We start from the raw sequence: 19,263 nt of genomic DNA, 5'->3' as shown, positions 1-19,263 counted from the left end.
ACTTCTCCTGGCGAAAACTTGCAATTAATTCAATACCAAATTTTCAAAACGACTTATCTGATTTTGTAAACAAAGATTCAAACGTTGATTTGTCGAATCTGAGAGCACTCCTAGGCAAATCAACACCATCAACAGGAAGCCGAAGTCTTCACCTATTTGGTATTGAGTTGAGGTACATCGAGCCTTTAGTGTTTGTATGGCTTCTTTATGTTGAAAAATAGCTCGTCAATACTTTCGAAGTTTTGTTACCATGAATTAAACGGAAATAAAACAAAACATTTTGTACCATGTCGAATGAATGGTGGGTAGGCGTATTAGCCTTCTCTTCAGTCTCCTGTTTAGTATAAACTAGCGACCCTATAACCAGAGACCGGCGGAGTGAAAAACTATCGAAATGGCAACGTATTTCTACGTATTTCTACACAGAAAAAAATCCGTAGTAAAAACTACTATTTTGCTCTGTTTTTAAAACTACCACTAAATTTCACCACCAAATTTTACCATAGTTTCAGAGAAATTCACCACCGTTTCAGTTCATGCGACAACATTCCGCATGGTCCACAGCTGATTTTTACTGCGCGCATGGTAAAATCAAACGAGTTTGTTATCTGCTGAAAATCGTCGGTGCATATTCTTAAATTAACCCTCGGAATGGTAGTTTCGACTGCAATATTTTTTTTGCGTGTAATATAAACTAAACACGGAAGAAATAAACTACCCAATAGTGAGTTTAGTTCACCAAACCTCGAACATCCGTACGGGAAGCCAAAATTGAGTAAGTAGGGTCGAAGTAGTTTGCCTTTACTCCCATGTTAAAAAAGTACCCAACGGAAAATTTATTTACCCAAATGTAAGTTTAATTCACTCAATTTCGACCTCAAGTAATAAAACTCAAAATTGGCTTCCCGTATTGAACTGACGTCGTTGGATTGTTTGGCTCTTTTATTTTTGACAACAAAAGAAAGAGTGGATGAAAGAGAAGAGAAAAAATAACTCAAAAGTAAGTTTAAAAATACTCAATTTTGGGTACTTTTTTTCTTCCGTGTAGAGTTTATAGTGAGTTCTCCAAGCGTAGTTTCTCGCACACTAACGTCACTGTATAAGATATATAAAATAAAAGTGGGTGGTAATCTCGTTGCGGCAAAAATATAACGAATACTTTTGGAGGAAGACAGCATACATTGACAGGAATACAGCGAAGTCCCGCACACTTTTATTTATTTGGAAAAGTCAAGAGGCCTTGATAAGACGTTTGAATCTTTGTTTACAAAAGCAGATAAGTCGTTTTGAAAATTTGGTATTGAATTGATAAATCCTGGCATCGCTGCCTTCAGGAACACCCGAAAATCGAAATTGGTTCTGTTGCCAGAAATGTCAGAAAGTGCAGCACAAAACTTTTTTGTGTTTGGGGCAAGAAAAACAAAAAAGGACCAAACCAAAACAAAGCGTTATATCGGTTTTATCTTCATAGGTTTTAGTTAATACTAAATTCGTTTTTTGTTAATTAAACATAATCACGATGGCTGGGAACTTTTGGCACAGTTCTCACCACCAGCAGTGGATATTGGATAAACAGGATCTCATCCGTGAGCGGCAGCACGATTTGAAAAATCTCACCGAAGAGGAGTACCAGAAGATTTTTATGTTCTTCGCAAACGTTATTCAGGTACTCGGGGAGCAGCTTAAGCTACGCCAACAAGTCATTGCCACTGCCACAGTGTATTTTAAACGGTTCTACGCCCGGAATTCACTGAAATGCATTGATCCGCTCCTGTTGGCGCCTACGTGCATTCTGCTGGCGTCCAAAGTGGAAGAGTTTGGTGTTATATCCAACACCCGGCTTATCACCACCTGCCAGAACGTAATAAAGAACAAATTCAGCTACGCATATCAGCAAGAATTCCCCTACCGAACTAATCACATTCTGGAGTGTGAGTTTTATTTATTGGAAAATTTGGACTGCTGTCTGATTGTGTATCAGCCGTATCGTCCGTTGCTGCAGCTTATTCAAGACATTGGCCAGGAGGATCAACTGCTAACGCTCACCTGGCGCCTGATCAACGATTCGCTCAGAACGGATGTCAGTTTACTATATCCTCCATACCAAGTGAGTAGAAACAAGTGCATGCCGTACTAATGCTTGACACTGTTATTAGTAGGAACAGGAACTCGTCTAAGGAAAATTATGTACCGTATACTTTTCCTTTACAGATTGCTATTGGATGTCTGCAGATTGCATGTGTCATCCTGCAGAAGGAACTGAAAGCTTGGTTTGCCGAGTTGAATGTGGACATGGAGAAAGTGCAGGAAATTGCAAGAGCGATTTTGAACGTTTTCGAGCTGTGGAAAAGTTACGACGAGAAGGAAATTCAAGGCCTATTGGAAAAGATGCCAAAGCCGAAGCCAGCCCCGCAGCGGTGATTCCGTAAGTTATATATTTCTATAACTGTAGTATTAGATCTCTATCAACCGCAAAGTTGACTTCCAACGAAATATAATAAATTATCAAGCATTAGGTTGGGGTCCTTCTTGCAGGTTTAACAGATATAATAAACTTGCATTTGTTGTGAGGTGATATCATCAGGCTGGGAGGGATGATTGGGTCTATTTACAGCAACCTACTTAGTGCTTGATCTAAACCTTTTAGTTCTCTTGACGCTAATTTATGATAAAATAGAGAAGAACATTTGAATCGTGTTGTAGACTGCATTCTAATAAAATAAAGCATAGGTAATGAACAATTCTTGTGAAAAGCAAAGGCGTCATTGATGCTCTTCGAAATTTCCCTTCACCTAATTTATTCCAGGTGTCATACAAGGTTAGTAAGTTGAACCAAATTCGTCAAGGAGATGTTAAGGGTGCAGAGAGAGTAAACGCGACCGCGCGATGCGACGCAACAGTTCATTGATAATATTGTTATTTCTTTACGTGAGTCGCGTCGCGTCACATCGGTCGCGTTTACTCTGGCGGGCACATACCCAGGGGTTAGACAAAAAGGTTGAGATAGGTAAAAATAAGTCGAAATTCAAATCAGCATAACTTTGCGTATAATAATCCGATTTTGATAAAACCAGGACCATCAGAAGCGCACACTCTTCTAGCATACTGTCCCCCTGCAAAACCTGAGATTGGTCCTTGGCCACCGGAAATGTTCCGGGTTTTCCGAGGGTATGCTCAAGATGCATTTTTTCCACTGCTTGTCATTTTATGTGAGGTTAACTTTCATCATGTTTTATGCTTTCTCCAACAACTAGAACTAATATGCCGGCCAATGGTGGCTGTAGATCGAGAATCCATCTAAACTACACAGAGATACGGCCATTTCCGTAAAAACGGTATCGGAAACATGATGAAATGATAACAGATCGGAATAATGCAAATATGAGTATCTGACTTCATGGATTTGCGAGACGATGATTACAGAAACATTTCCAGAATGATAGTGTCCACTGCCACCCTTATACCAGGTTCCATGGGCTTTCCAGGAGGGCCGGTTTTGGCACCATCCGGAACCATGCAAATATGGTCGTCAAAATTCATGTTTTCCCAAGACGATGAATATAGGATCTTTATTAGAGATATATTGTGAGGACTGTAAGACTCTTTGGCCAATTTGTAACAGGTTCCGGAAGTTCTGCGAAAGTGACATTTGTTCAGGGTGTATGGCCAATCTCGTATCGTTTTCACGAAAATGGCCATATCTCTGCGTATACCTAACGGATTTTTAATCTGCAGCCAGCATTGGTCAGCATATTAGTTCTAGTTTCTGGGGAAAACATAAAACATGATGGCAGCAAACGTCATATAAAATTACAAGCAGCAGAAAAAATGCATTTTTAACATACCCTTGGAAAACCCGGAACACCACCGATGGCCAAGGGTCAATCAGAGGTTTTGCATAGGGCCAGTATACTAGAAGAGTTTCCGCGTCCGTCTACGCAAAGTTATGCTGTTTTGAACTTCGACATTTTTTTGCCTATCTCAACCTTTTTGTCTAACCCCTGTAAGTCTATTGGGCTTAAATTTGGTCAGACGGATCTTCGAATATCAACGATTTGTTGTGGTCAAGTCTCTAAACAACAAAACGTAGTAAAGCCGTCATTCACTCAACCATTTGCCAGCCAAGTGTTACTTTCAATTAGGTTGGGCCCCAGAGGTGAATAAACGCCTAGATTTATAGCCTCCTAAAAAAATAGGTTGGTGCATTTTTTCTATTTTCGAAGGTGTGTCTGATGATCCTAATATGAAATGCCTCTTTCTAGAGAACTAATACTACAATTTTTCAAACCTATATCTATCAAATATTCCTAGGATTCTAGTTTGAGTTTCTAGTCTATCAACAGGAGAAATAAATGAAAAAACCCGGATTAATCCACCTACAGTGAGATTTTGACCCTTCCTTAATTGAAAGGAAACATTTTCAGACTCCAGTATTTAAAACGAGATAAAACTACTCAACCTCCCACGGCGATTGAAAGTGCAAATGACAAATTAATTGCCTACCAAAAGGCGGATTCCATGAGTTGAGTGACAACAAAACGAATGATTCCGTACTGTACGTCAGGTTGCATATCTATCAGGCGCTCGTCGGATTGAATAGCTATTGTAACATGTGGTAACATGGTTGGTTAGTAACTATCGTAACGCTGGCAGCATGTATACTCCTAATTTCCAGAAACCTTGATATTAACTAATCCAGAACTAACTAAATCAGCCATTGATCTGAACGAAACTAAATAGCGTTCAATAATAACATATAGTTTGCCTTATGGCTGCCTAATTTTGTAAAACTAATGTTGTTTAATACCTTAAAAATGAGTGAGATTTATGTGGTAGTAAATTTCAGAATTTGCACACATACGCACACATACATGCATATGAGTGGTCTATTAGTGTCTCAAAACATGCTCACATTTGCTATCTAGCTTCCTCTGAAGAAATTTTTGAAATCCCTTCAAATTTTTACGTTTTTGCTTTTCTGAGAAGGTTTTGTGGTACATGCTTCTATCTGTTCCTCAATTGCAATCAATTGTTTCTTTGAAACAAATCAGAAAAATAAGCATATTTTCATATCATATCACTTGTTGTAATTATACTTTCAATATCAAAGTGAATTTGTTTCAATTGTCATACATTTTATTTCATAATTCAAGAGGTTTATTGATAGATTAATACATAACACGCCTGCGTAACGCATACATAGTGAAATTATAGACACTTCCGAAGGAAGGGTCAAAACTAGCTTATGTACCTACTATGTACCTACTAACAATTGTTCTTTTTCACGCGATACTAATTCATAGAGGCGTAACTGCATTGAACGATTGCTCTTCGACGATGTTTTCTATTTATCCAGTTAAGACTTCAATAGATCCGGCACACAGAATCATGTATCTCGTATCAGAACGTCAGCTCCAGGGGCACCTCAATTTGTGCCATCACCTTGCCGTAACCCTCTGCGCGTTTTGAAGGGACTCGAGAATGCCTCTCAAACTCGAACTACGATACGAACCGTATCACTTTATCCGAAAATTCGTTTTCGTGCATTAGCTGGTCCCGATCGATTGTATCATATGCGGCTTTGAAGTCGATAAATAGATTATAGTGCTGTCCAATGAGAGCTTGAAGTAGCTCGAAGTTTCTCCCTGTCCTGCTCATGCCCATTTGTTGACAAAAAAGAATGAGCAGGACGGGAACAACTTCGAGCTACTCATTGGACAGCACTGCTCATGGACAGCACTTACGTGTGGGAACGTTGTATTCGCGGCATTTCTGCAATACCTGACGTACGGTGAACACATGGTCTATGGTAGAGCGTTCACTCATAAATCCCGCCTGGTACTGCCCACGAACTCTCTTGCAATTGGTGTTAGTCGGCGGCATAAAATTTGGGAGAGTACCTTGTAGGCGGCGTTCAGCAATGTGATTGCGCGGTAGTTGCTACAATCCAGCTTATCGCCTTTTTTGTGGATGGGACACACGACACCTTCCATCCACTCCTGTGGCCGAACCTCATTCTCCCAAACGTTGGTTATTATCCAGTGCAGCGCTCTAGCCAGTGCCTCACCACCGTGTTTAAACAGCTCTCCTGGTAGTTGGTCAACTCCAGGGGCTTTGTTGTTTTTCAGGATTTTTTTTTGTATTTTTGGGTATTTTTTAAGGTATTTTTAGATGCATGTATTTACAATTCAACTAATTTATACAGTTGATCGCCCCTCGACCTTAATCAGGGTTTTTTTTAATGCAATATACGTAAATCAACAAAAAAAAATGAAATCCATTGACCTAAAGTGCAATTTTAATCTTTTCTATATGATGTCACAATATTGTTTTTTTTTATTGAAAAAGGCATGATCACTGCTAGGTGGATTGATCTGAACTTTTTAGTGCCTTTTTAGTTCTTACAGTCAGAATAAACAAATCATTCTTTTTCTTTAAATCTAGGTGGTTTTGATTCTTTCTTCTTTATTTTCTGCCGAGTTTTCAAGAGTGCCCACAACCGAACCACAAAATTTAAATGTCCAAAAATGTCAAATTTGCGAAATTGTCAATAAAATTTCCCAAATCGTCGAAATCAATATAATTTCTTCGCTAATAGTAGGGTTATTTGTCTAGCTTTCCATTGGTATACAAATGTCGGTATAAGATCAACTAAGGCCAAAGTTATAGACCAAAGACAAAAGGGTGCCCACAACCAAACCTCCTCCCCTATTATAAACTCTTTAATAAATATCAAAACCCAATCGCAACTGCAAGATTAGACCACTCACTGGTGAAGTTGCGCTTAAAATAGAGAAAATAATTGGAGTGCTATTTACACCAATAACTAAGACGCTGCGATTCTGTTTAGACAGATTAGCTTAATAGTTTGCTACTACCGCATATGACTCTCGGATATACAAATTTGTTTGACGACATGAAGCCAATCTACTTCAATGCCATTTGCGTTGTGTGACAGCCCAAGAGTTAATCAAAAGCTTTACCCAACACATTGGAATATGTACTTGGCCCAGGATTAATAAAGTCAGAATGATCAGATACCGATAGAACATGTACAGGGTGTCTACTACCTGGAAAACCTGAAATTATCAAGGAAATTCTCCCCACCTGGAAAATACCTGGAATTATCAGGGAATTCCTAACATAATCAGGGAAATTTCAATACCCGGTGATCATTAGTGAAATTCTTTCAAAAGATGAAAAAAAAATTAAAAATGTTTGAATAAATATACCAATGGATCGTTGTTCCGCAAAAAACGTTTTGCCATCTTCAAAAGAATTCCTGGAGAATTTCCGAAGCTATTCTTGATGATATCTAGGAATTTATTTGGGAAATCAATTAGGGATTACTTTGTAAATTCGTTTGAGTATTCCATCGGAAAGTCTTTATGAATATATTAAAAAATATTAATTTTTTTTTCATTTATTTTTTCGGGCAGGGGGAAAAGGCAAGATGGAAGCATTTCAATACAATATTATGCTTCAATCCCAGGCATAAAAACCCCTTTCAAAACAATTTTACAATATTTGATTTACAATATAAAATTACTTAAATCTAAGTATTCTCTCTTGGCTAATCCGTTATGATTTAACAGTTAAGGTTTGATAGACCTCATGCAGGCTGATAACTGATGGGGAAGTCATTTTTCGTTAATTAGTTGTGCATATGAGAACAATTAGCTTATTCAACGAAACTTATAAACTATTACAAAATATATTCAAAAACAAATCTCTTCAGTGCTTTTTTAAATGCAATAATCGCAATAATGTTTTTTAAACTCATTGGCAGGTTATTGAAGTTGATAATTGCGGGATAAATGCAACCGTTTCTTATATAATTTGTTCTGGGTGTAATTAATCTAATGTTGGCATTGTTACGGGTATTAAAACGATTCAATTCATTTATTGTTTGGAGATTGAAATTATGTTTTATCAAATTGTTTTTAACTTTGAAGACAAACAAAGCTGATTCGTAATATTTGATTTGATTAAGATTCATAATATTGTTACGGCTGTATAATTCAACGGTTCTCACGTTAGGATTTAAATATTCTTCCCAGAAAATAGTTCTCATGAATTTATTTAACGTTACTGTGATTTTACTTAATACGTAACCAGGTGCATTTTGCCATATAATGTTCAAATAACATAATTGTGAATTGACATGGGCATAAAATAGATTCTTTTTGTCTTTAACAGGTAACATATAACTACTCAGTCGAAGAATGCGAAGGAATTTTGTGAGTTTCTTATGAATTCGGTCTATGTGCAAGTTCCACTTCAGGTTTTGTTCGATTATCAATCCTAAGTAAGGTAGGGAAGCAACCCTTTCTAATATCTCTTCTCCTAGCCGCAGTTCATTGTTATCAACAATTAGTTTTAGGATTCAGGATTTAGACAGGTATAAGGACGTTAGGCATGAGCACGTTAGGCATAAAGGATGTTAAGCATAAAATGCCCCAAAAACAGCCCACGACATAAAGAAGGTATTATGCCTAACGTCATGGACCTAGCAATCTCATATTTCAACACATTTTCTGAAGGAGTTTTTGTAAGAAGTTTTGAAGGATTTCCTGAAGAAATTCCCAAACATATTTCCGGAACATTTCCTTAAGAAGTTTTCTTAAGTTTCTTTTAAAAAAAAACAGCTGAAATGAAATTCAAAGAAATTTTCGAAAGAATTGTTGACCAAATTTCCAAAGAAATTCCTAAAAAAATGTTTAGGAGAATATCTGAAAAAATCTGCGAAGTATTTTATAAAGGTACTTCCGAGGGATTTTCACAAGACATTTTCGAACAGACAGCTAAAGGTAATTTCGAAAAAAAATCGTGAAGGAATCGCCAAATGCATCTCTAAAGGAATTTCCGGAACAATTCCTTGAGATGTTTTCTAAAGTTTCAGCAAAGAAATTTTCAAATTAAATCCTGGAGGAAGTTCTGAAGCTATTCTTAAAATCCGGAGGATTTTCCGATGGAATCTATGGAGAAATTTTCAGAGGAATACCTGGAGGAATTTCCTATGTGATTCCTGAAGGAATTTTGATTGAATGGCTGAAGCAATTTCTGGGTGAACTTGCGAAGGAATTCCTGGAGGAATTTCTTAAGTAATTTACAACATTTGTTTATGAGAGGCTATCAAAAAATTCTTTTAATAAATATTTTTCGCTGCCTTTTGCTGCTGAACTCTATATATGGCACGTTTGTTTTTACCTGGAAATTAATGTAAAACACCTGGAAAAAAACCTGGAAAAATCAGGGAATTTTGTTTTTACAGATGAGTAGACACCCTGATGTAAAATATCCCGAGCAAAGTTGATTTGAGTAAAATATCCCGAGCAAAGAGATTTTGACATCAAATTGAAATCATAATTTGTTTTCAAATATGAATCATCATGATTGATTTCATTTTGCTGTAGATTTCTGACATCCGACATCAAACTGTGTAACAAAATAAGTTTTTGGAACCTACATCAAAATTAGTTTTCGATTTGCCTTAACAGTTGTAACAGTATTTTTTTCCTGCTATAAGTTTTGTCATTTTAATCGTTAAAACGACCAAAAAGATATCAAATTAAGTAATCATAATCGGCGATTTCACAACATCCAAACAAGTTATTCTGGGAGAGATAGACTGATGGGAACTAAACGTCAACAAAAAATTCTTACTGTTCGACCCGGCATGTTTGCGTGTGAATACAAAGGGAACAGTATTGACGATTAAAGGTTGCATGAAGAAGAAGAAGTCGAAGGATGATATTTGAAAAATATTGCATGGGAAAGTATACGGGAAGTTTTTTAAAACTCTTCTCAAAAATTCTAGGAGCAATTTAATTAAAAACGGTTAGCAGTATGGGGTTGGACTTTCCTTCTACTGCATAATAAACGCAATGTTTCGATTTCAAATTTTATTTTATGATATCATACTTGATGATACACAGTATAAGAAAAGTCCAACCGCGTACTGCTTTCCGTTTTTAATTAAATCGCTTCTAGAATTTTTGAGAAGAGTTTAAAAAAAAATTCCGTATGCTTCCCCGTGCAATATTTTTCTAATATCTTCTTCTTAATATCGACTTCTTCTTCTTCATGCAACCTTTAATTGCCAATAGCAACAATCGGAAAAAATATTTTAAGCTCTTTTTAGTGGAATGTATTCAACCGTCTAAGACGAGTTTAGTACTCTCCATTTAATTCCACTACGTTTTGTTATCTTACGCAGATACGTATTTCGACTTCAACTGTGAGGTCGTCTTCAGTGTTCAGTCGAGTACAAGACACTGAAGACGACCCCACAGTAGAGGTCGAAATACGTATCTGCGTAAGATAACAAAACGTAATGGAATTAAATGGAGAGTACTAAACTCGTCTTAGACGGTTGAGCAACAATCGAACTGTATTGACTACAGTTAACTCTTTGAAGCCAACTTTTTGCTATCATTAAATACCGTGCTGTGCCCTTATTCCAGTCAGCGCCTAATTCCGTTCACGCAAAACAAAATGATAAATAATAAAGAGTTTTTGTCTAAAAACAACAGAAAAATATTCTTGTACTTTTCTATGGCTATGTGTACATGAAATGAAATGAAAACCAGCGTCATTTTTAGCGATTAATAGTGAAAATTTAAACAAAATGTGTTGGTCGTCACTACGAGCGCCATTTTGACTGTTTTCATTAACCCACTTGCTAAGAACCAGAGTCTATTATATATAGAGTTACGCAAAGAGTGAAGCCAAATCTACCTATTGAACTGTCAAACCGTCTACCTATCGAGCAAAGTAAACAAATGCTTGTTGGTAAGGCGGAAGTATTGTTATCGCCTAATGATTTTTATGGCGAATTAAAACGCATGAATTGAAATGTATTAGATTTGTTCTAGAAACAGCTTTAAAAACTTCAATAGACCCCCCCAATAAAGTAACAACAAGAAACTCACGTGTTTGCACTCTGTGGGTGACTTGGTTATCGAATTAAAAAGCTTTAGCAGTGAACACTCTCGTGAAGCCACTTTATGGGTTGAACAAAAATGAAAGTTGCAAACACAATAACAAGAAGATTATTCAGAATAAGTGTAAGAAGATCCTCTTTGCGTAACTCTATATAATAGACTCTGCTAAGAACGTCTGTCATAATATTTAAGCATTTTTAAGTGGAAATTTGCCCTGGATTTCAAACACAGCAGCATAACAAGACAAAACAGATAACATTATAGACCAATGCAAGATCTTCACTTAACCTCAATTATTTGACAGTTCACAGAGCTTGTTTACAGTGTGTTAGAATTAAAATCGATCAGCTGGAAATAAAATTCCGTAATATTCGTTCAAAATCATTTTGATCCGAATATTCTAGTGATATGCTTTAATTCCTACCATAAATCCACCACAGCAGACATTAATATTCTTAATTATTCGCAAAACAGTTTTTCCGGAAGCTGCTCCAGAGACTAAGTCCCTGTAAACAAGCTCTGTGAACTGTCAACCTACGTCATCATGCACTGGTAAATAGCGTATTACCAAATTGTTGCCTGTATTTTCCCGATAGAAAATGCTGAAAAGTGAAAAATATCTTGACCGGAATAAGGGTACATCTAAATCTACTCGTTCCTTATTCCGTTCATTGGGTTTAGAGCATGGATTTCAAAAAATCCGTGTTTGGGAATATAATCTATTAGCAAGAAAAGGTATATCGTCGTGAAGGTATATGAATGGTGAACATTTGAAATTCTATCCCGCAAACAGGCAGACCGAAAGGAATTCCGTTAACGACTCTACTCGAGTACTCGTGCCGGGAAAATGCAGTTTTTTCAGTTAATGATTTAATGATGATTTATAAAGTGAATGCTGGACAATGTTAAGAAAGGGTTTCCGGAGAATACGGACAGTTTTAAACAGCACAATCCGTTCTTGTTTAAAGGTTTATCCGGAAATTTCTTGGCGAATTTCTATTAAAAAAACACTGCCCTCTCTGAGCTGCAAATAAGGTTATGTTTTACCGAAATCCGTGAATACTTCGTAGAAATAGGGTTATCCGGTACTTTAAAGAACCGAAATTTTAAAGAATATTCAAATTGAACGAAACAGTGGTGCGAACAATTCCAAACAAACAGAGACGTTGTTTTGGAAGGTTCAGGTCAGAATTAAAGGCATAGTATCCAGGCTCTAGTCAAAACTACGTTGAGGATAAGAGTGTAAAACTCCGATAAGGTATTGTATCTGTCCTTTTATGTGATACCCAATGCAACTGGGCAGCTAGCATCAATGTTCATGTTGAATATATCTCGAATGGTAAGTGAAACAAACGAAAAAACAGTCAACTTGGCTATACTAAGGAAATATCATTCATTGTATTTTAAATTTGGAAGGAAATTACATTTTAAGCTTTTTATTTGCAATATTATAATAAATGAAAAGATGGATTTATGAGAAAAATGATGCCTGGTATTAGCATCTCCAAGAAATCAAATGTTTTTCGGGTGATTGGAATTAGGAACACGAATGAACGGAATTAGGAACAATGCCATTTCAGATGATTGGAATTAGGACCACATAATTGGTCAATTTTGTTTTCACTAGTGGAGCCTAAGTCTATGGATGCATCCCAACATATTTTATTTTCAATTGTATATAGAAAATGACACTATGTAGCGAAATTCCAGCTTCAAAATACTAAACGGCTATTTTTTAGAGCTTTTAGACATAGTGCATTGTCTTAGGTGAACGGAATAAGGGCACATCACGGTACTTGGCCTAATTTAAATAAATACGAACTTTCCCTTATACGATCTGAAACAAGCTTTTTCACTAGTATTGTTTGGCAACACTTTAAAATACGTTTTAATCGCCTACGTTGTCAGATTTGACATCACTCCCATCGTTTCGTATTTATTTACAAATAAGCATTCACAGCTGTTATACTTGACAAAAATAGTAAATATACCCCATCTATGGGAGAACGTCCAGTGAAAACTATATGACCAGATAGAAGGCAATTTTAGTTTTACCTGAAAAAATGTTGTGATTGAGTATAATGTGGAATCTCTAGTGGTATATAAATCTAATGTATAATGTTAAACTTGATGGAACTTTGAATAGGTGAGGATTATCCGAGTCAGAATACACAAGGCCTAATATAACAAAACTTAAAATGGGAAGGAATGTACTAGCAAGTAGCCTGAAAAATGCGTCCTTCAGCATTGTATTTCAGGTGAGTCCTCAGTTAGATCATCATTATTTACAGAGCTTGACAAATGTATGCTTTAAAATTTCCAGATATTCTGCCGGTGCATTACGTTTGCAATCAATGCTTTCATCGTGAGAAGTGTCGGCCGAGATGTGCTGGGGATCACCAATGTGCGATTGCTCCTGCTGGAGAGTACGTTACTCTTCCTGTCCAAAGAGGCTATAACTCGGGCTGCTCTGAGCTCCCGGCACAACAAACTCTGTACATGGGCCCAATTGGTGAACCAGTTGTGGATTACGTATGTATCGGGTGCTTCTCTACTGTGGACTATTTCTGCTCAATTCTTGTTAATTTATGACGTTGCAGGGTTCCGATATGCTTCTTCCTGTCGATGCCTTGTCTCTACATTTGGTTGAATTGGTTATCAGCTGTGGATGAACACTACTACGTGCAGTATCGCTTTGGGTGTTTTGCTATTGCTTTCGCTTGCATCATTGAACTGACTGCCGAGGCTCCTATATTTGTATCTCAGGTGTTTTGCTTCGTGAAGCTGAAGGTGGTGATGGACACCGGTCATATTTTCATTCGGTCGTTTGTATTCATAGTGCTGGTTTTGTTTAACAAAGGAATTACAATTTATGCGTTTGGAATAGCACAAATCATCAGCGCCATAACGATCATAGTGGGGAACTATGCATTTTTCCATTTGTACATACCACGACTGAAGCAATATCGGAACGAAATGAAACGTGTAGATGACAAATACGAATTGCGGAAAACATTCGGGAACTATTACGAAAATATGGAAGACTTCCCGTTTTCGTCTGTTAAGGAATTGCTGCCCGGAGTTTTACCTAATTCGGTAAGTCAGTTATGGGTTCTATAATAGCTTATAGGGGAAAGTGGGGTAAGATGGCCATATGGGGCAAGACAGCCAACGTTAATTATGCCTTAAGTGAGCATTATATTCACATTATTATTACAAGGGATGGTTCACAATCATGTAAAAGGGCTATACAACTGAAAAATGCACTTTGACAACTTCACTTGTTCTTGTAATATTGATTTGAAGATGGTTTAGTTGAAATTCGAATTTTCTTATGATTTTCTAGTTACATAATTTAACAATTGAAGCCTAAATTACTCATTTTTCAGGACAAATTGATATTTACCGAAGTTTTTATATAACTATAGCATATATACAATAATAATTTGAGGAGACTCACAGTAATTAGGTTCGATAGGATATAAATCTTTGGATATACGTCGGCCTGGGGCGGTATTGCCAACTGTATAGGAACAAGGTCATCTCCAGGATTAAGAGTAGCCCAACCCTTAAATGCATTTAAAAAATGATCAAAATAGTTTCTGCGTGAATCAGAGATGATAATCTGTTGATTCTCGGCGACTTCAACCTACCTAACATCAAATGGAGACAAAGCCCATCGAATTATCTCTACCCTGACGCTACACACTCATCAATTGGTGCAACTGTTGCTACGCTTTTAGATAGTTATAATGTAGCACGCGTGTCTCAATTGAATTTCGTTCATAACAATAACGGTCGGATGCTTGACCTTTGTTTTGGTAGCATTGATGGTGATATACACTACTCATTGACCGAGGCACCTTCTCCTCTTGTAAGATCATCGATTCACCATATGCCGCTCTTAGTCGAAGTAAACAGCATTTCTCCATGTGTATTCAATGACAGTGTCGAAGCAGTTTATTATGAATTCAGGAACGGCGATTATTCTGCTATGAACAACTTTCTCTCCAATATTAACTGGCCCGAATTATTTGATCAAGACCTAAATTCATCGGTTATTGTTTTCTCCAATATTGTGTTATATGCTATCGACCAATTTGTTCCTAAGCGAACTAGGAAGCCTCCGCTAAATCCACCGTGGACCAACAGTTATCTGAAGCGCTTAAGGCGTTTAAAACGATCTGCTTTGCGAAAATACTCTAAGTATAAAACTCATCGGTGTAAACTGCTGTACAACTCCATGAATGTCCGCTACAAACGCCTGAACAACAAACTGTTTTCTGCCTACCAACGCAAAGTTCAACGGAAACTTCGTCAAAATCCAAAAGGATTTTGGAACTACGTTAATCAACAAAGAAATGAGTCTGGCCTACCTACAGTTATGTTCAGAGGTAACATAGAACGATCATCTCCAGAAGGAATTTGCGATCTGTTCTTACGCCATTTCTCAAGTGTCTTTATGCAAGAATCACTTGATGTCAGCCACGTTTCCAAAGCCGCCAACTTCATTCCCCCGCATCCTCCAGTAGGTGATCATCCATTCATTGATGTGCACACTATAGCTAATACATGTTGTTCCATGAAAGGTTCAACTAATTCTGGACCAGATGGCATCCCAGCATTCGTATTGAGACAATGTTCGAGTAGTCTTTCCATACCATTGTCATGTCTGTTCAACAAATCGCTACAAGTTGGAATATTTCCTAATCATTGGAAAAAATCGTATATCTACCCTGTCTTCAAAAAAGGCAGCAAACGCGAAGTTAGTAATTATCGCGGGATAGCTGCTCTATGTGCAATCTCAAAGTTGTTTGAGAAAGTCGTTTACAATTTTTTGTTCCACAACTGCAAAGATTTTATCTCCGAGCACCAACATGGGTTCATGCCAAAGCGGTCAACAAACACCAATCTGATTGTCTACACTTCTTTCATCATGCAAGCTCTACAAAAAGGACAACAAGTGGACTCCATCTATACTGATTTCTCGGCGGCATTTGATAAAATTAATCATAAAATCGCTACTGCCAAGTTCGAACGCCTTGGATTTTCTGGATCGCTTCTTCGTTGGCTCGATTCGTACCTATGCGGCCGAGAAATGGCCATTAAGATTGGTGATTCCATATCACTATATTTTCCAGTCACCTCAGGGGTACCACAAGGAAGTCATTTGGGTCCGTTGATATTTCTGGTTTATCTCAATGATGTAAATATGCAACTAAAATCTTTTAAGCTCTCTTTTGCTGACGATTTTAAGCTATACTGGGTCATCAACAACATCCACGATGCATTATTTTTACAATCTCAACTTAAAGTTTTCACTGAGTGGTGCGAGTTAAACCGCATGGTTCTTAATGCTGATAAATGCTCCATAATCTCATTTTCCCGTAAGCGCACCTTAATGGATTTTAATTATAAAATTGGTCCTACAAGTCTAAAGAGAGAATCTGTCGTTAAGGACCTGGGTGTGTTACTTGACTCTAAACTATCTTTTAAGGATCATATAGCTTTCATATCATCAAAGGCTTCAAAAACACTAGGTTTTATTTTTCGCATAGCAAAAAATTTTGATAGTATTCATTGTCTCAAATCGTTGTATTGCTCGTTAGTGAGGTCTTCGTTAGAATATTCGTGTGTTGTATGGGCCCCTTACTACCAAAATAGCATAGCGCGTATTGAATCCATCCAGCGCAAATTCGTACGCTTCGCCCTCCGTCGCCTTCCTGGAACGACCTGACTAATTTGCCGCATTACGAAGAACGATGCAGACTGATAGGTTTAGAGCTTTTAAGTACACGCCGTGAAGTATCAAAAGCACTGATTGTTTCTGACCTTTTGCAATCTAGAATTGACTGTCCAACCTTGTTATCAAATTTAAATATTCATATTCCTACCCGAGGGCTCCGTCCAAGGTCCTTTATTTATATCAGGGTGCTCGAACAAATTATGCCCATAATGAACCCTTCGTAAGCATGTGTCGTATCTTTAATCGATGTTCTACTGCCTTTGATTTCCATCTTTCTCGTTCTGCACTTCGAAGAAGTTTTCTTCTTATATTATCCCCACCTCGACACACAACACATTGAAAGTTACAGATTATATAATTGTAGTTTGTAAATAGAAGTAGTAATAATAGTTAAGAATAATAGTATTAAGCTGAATTTGTATATCATTTGGAAGCATTGTATTTTCTGTTGATATGAAAAGAAGAGGAGGTATATGGAGGTATATAGATTTAAAACAAAGGATATGGTTTTAACAGTAGAAATTAGTTTTAGGCAAATTCTGATATTGTCGTAGTGCCAGTTGTCAAGAAATCAACATGAAATACATTTTTAAACGAAGCATCATTTGTACATATAATCCAATAATCCAAAGAAGTGCAAGAAATGTGTCCCCTATTCTAAATAAATTTAGCACACTTTTGATATAGTATTTTGTTCATGCTCGTCTTGCCCCGAGGGGGTGGTCATATTGCCCCATATGGTAAATATAGGCATCATAAAAACACCTTTTTTAAAACCAGTTTATAAGATACTAAAACTTTATTAATCAGTGTTTATTGATACTTATGTCAAAGACGGGTCATCTTTAAGGTGTTTTATGGACAAATCAGCAGAATTTGAAGGAGTGTCACTATTTTACAAGGGTTACCGCTTAGGATGGCCATCTTGCCCCACTTTCCCCTACTGCCGTGAATCGCATATTTGTCCCATATGAATAGGAAACCCAGCAAAGATGGGACTGATATGCTATTCACGGCAGTATACTTCTTAAGTGTGCGCGAGTGTGTACGTATATGATGGGGCATTACTTGTTACTTGAGCGTATCAATAAAAATAATCCAATCTGTCCCCGTACAGTGATATTTTTACTAGGTATTTTATATTCAATGAACAAAAAAAGTACCATCACTGATTGGTGGATTAATTTGTTTTTATTTGTTTTTTCCTTTCTTCAGAACTCTGCATTCAACAAGGAGCTGCAAATATTGGTTCTAAGTTTTACCAAGCAAGGTATACTGAAGCAGGTCCTAACAGAGGGCGAAAAGTACGTGATGTCGGTCAGTCCCGTCTTGACTTTCAGTGAGCAGGCTACTTACGACGTGGTGAACAACATGGGCAGCCTAGCAGCTCGATTCATATTTCGGCCAATCGAGGATAGCAGCTATTTCTATTTCACCCAAACTATAGCTCGAGATGCGAAACTTTTGGATCAAAATCGCGAAAAAGTTAATGAAGCTTGCCAGGTGTTGTCCTATGTTTGTAAAACGGTAACATCAATCGGACTCATTGGATTTGTATTTGGACAAAGCTATTCTGGCACGTTGCTCCTGCTGTATGGAGGATCCGATTTCGTAGAAGGTGGTCTTCCGGAGCTATTATTACGGTGGCACAGTCTGGCTATTGTGCTTCTGGCTGTGAATGGTGTTACCGAGGGATACATGTTTGCGACAAACACATCCAAACAGATTGATACCTACAACTACTATATGGCATTTTTCTCGGTAGCCTTCCTTCTACTATCCTATCAGCTGACGAACTGGCTGGGTCCAGTCGGATTTGTGCTGGCAAATATCTGTAACATGAGTTTTCGCATTAGCTACAGTTTGTTCTACATCCATAACCAATATAGAGATATTGGGCGGAGCCCGTTGATGAGCTTCCTACCGGGACCACTATTCCTCACCGTGTTAGCACTTGGTGGATTTGCTTGTAAGATTAGTGAGTCATATTTTATTGATAGTTCGGTTTTTTATCATATCCTAGTAGGGGCGTTGTGCACAGGATTAACTTTAATTACATGGAGCTTTGAAAACCGAGAACTTCTGCGAGCCGGAATGACAAAGTTCAGGGAACGAAAGTTAAGTTTGACGAGTGAAACGAATTTAATAAATTAGTTAAATTCTTAATGGCAGTGTTTCTCAATCGTAGGCACTACTGCAGTGTCGTTCTTACGTTAGCACAAACATCGAAAATAGTTGTGTTTGCACAAATATTCCAAATTGGGTGAAGTGTGGGTGTGTTTGTGTGTACAAATATTGTAGAACACACTTTTAAAAACTCATCATTGTCCGAATTACTCGCATATTTCATTCGACGAGGTTTCCTGTCCTATTTATTGCTATTGAAAATTGACCAGATCGGACTATGATATCAGGAGTTATGGTCAAAACACTATTTTTATGCGCAAAACACGCTGAAAACACTCATTCATATTTTTTAGTAATTTTTGCACAAGAAAGGCACCAACACCGCTGGATGGAGCAATTAGGGTTTTAAACAGGATTTGGTGATAATTCGTTTTTTACGCGGGT

At 37.4% G+C, this 19,263-nt stretch overlaps 2 protein-coding genes across 2 annotated transcripts; both read left to right on the top strand.

The window, feature by feature from the left end:
- The first annotated feature begins 1,367 nt into the window (after nucleotides 1–1,367).
- LOC134226944 (cyclin-C) lies at nucleotides 1,368–2,741 on the top strand. Its single transcript, XM_062708078.1, has 2 exons — nucleotides 1,368–2,107; nucleotides 2,212–2,741. Exons 1-2 carry the CDS (start codon nucleotides 1,520–1,522, stop codon nucleotides 2,419–2,421), a joined length of 798 nt encoding a protein of 265 aa, XP_062564062.1. The 5' UTR covers nucleotides 1,368–1,519; the 3' UTR covers nucleotides 2,422–2,741.
- A 10,141-nt stretch (nucleotides 2,742–12,882) lies between these two features.
- Nucleotides 12,883–18,858, top strand: LOC134220536 (protein RFT1 homolog). Its single transcript, XM_062699615.1, has 4 exons — nucleotides 12,883–13,204; nucleotides 13,270–13,478; nucleotides 13,547–14,042; nucleotides 17,908–18,858. Exons 1-4 carry the CDS (start codon nucleotides 13,145–13,147, stop codon nucleotides 18,844–18,846), a joined length of 1,704 nt encoding a protein of 567 aa, XP_062555599.1. The 5' UTR covers nucleotides 12,883–13,144; the 3' UTR covers nucleotides 18,847–18,858.
- Nucleotides 18,859–19,263: the final 405 nt, after the last annotated feature.

This window comes from Armigeres subalbatus, chromosome 3 (genome assembly GCF_024139115.2).
Source record: "Armigeres subalbatus isolate Guangzhou_Male chromosome 3, GZ_Asu_2, whole genome shotgun sequence".
Lineage (NCBI taxonomy): Eukaryota > Metazoa > Arthropoda > Insecta > Diptera > Culicidae > Armigeres > Armigeres subalbatus.
Note: the sequence above shows the minus strand (reverse complement) of the source record. Positions and strands in the feature narration are given on the sequence as shown.

Bases quoted from the DNA above. Each gene is read 5' to 3' on its own strand.
- LOC134226944 (XM_062708078.1), top strand. From the start codon at position 1,520: ATGGCTGGGAACTTTTGGCACAGTTCTCACCACCAGCAGTGGATATTG. The intron at 2,108-2,211 runs GTGAGTAGAAAC...TTTCCTTTACAG, and splicing joins TACTATATCCTCCATACCAA to ATTGCTATTGGATGTCTGCA.
- LOC134220536 (XM_062699615.1), top strand. From the start codon at position 13,145: ATGGGAAGGAATGTACTAGCAAGTAGCCTGAAAAATGCGTCCTTCAGC. The intron at 13,479-13,546 runs GTATGTATCGGG...ATGACGTTGCAG, and splicing joins GTGAACCAGTTGTGGATTAC to GGTTCCGATATGCTTCTTCC. The intron at 14,043-17,907 runs GTAAGTCAGTTA...TCCTTTCTTCAG, and splicing joins CCGGAGTTTTACCTAATTCG to AACTCTGCATTCAACAAGGA.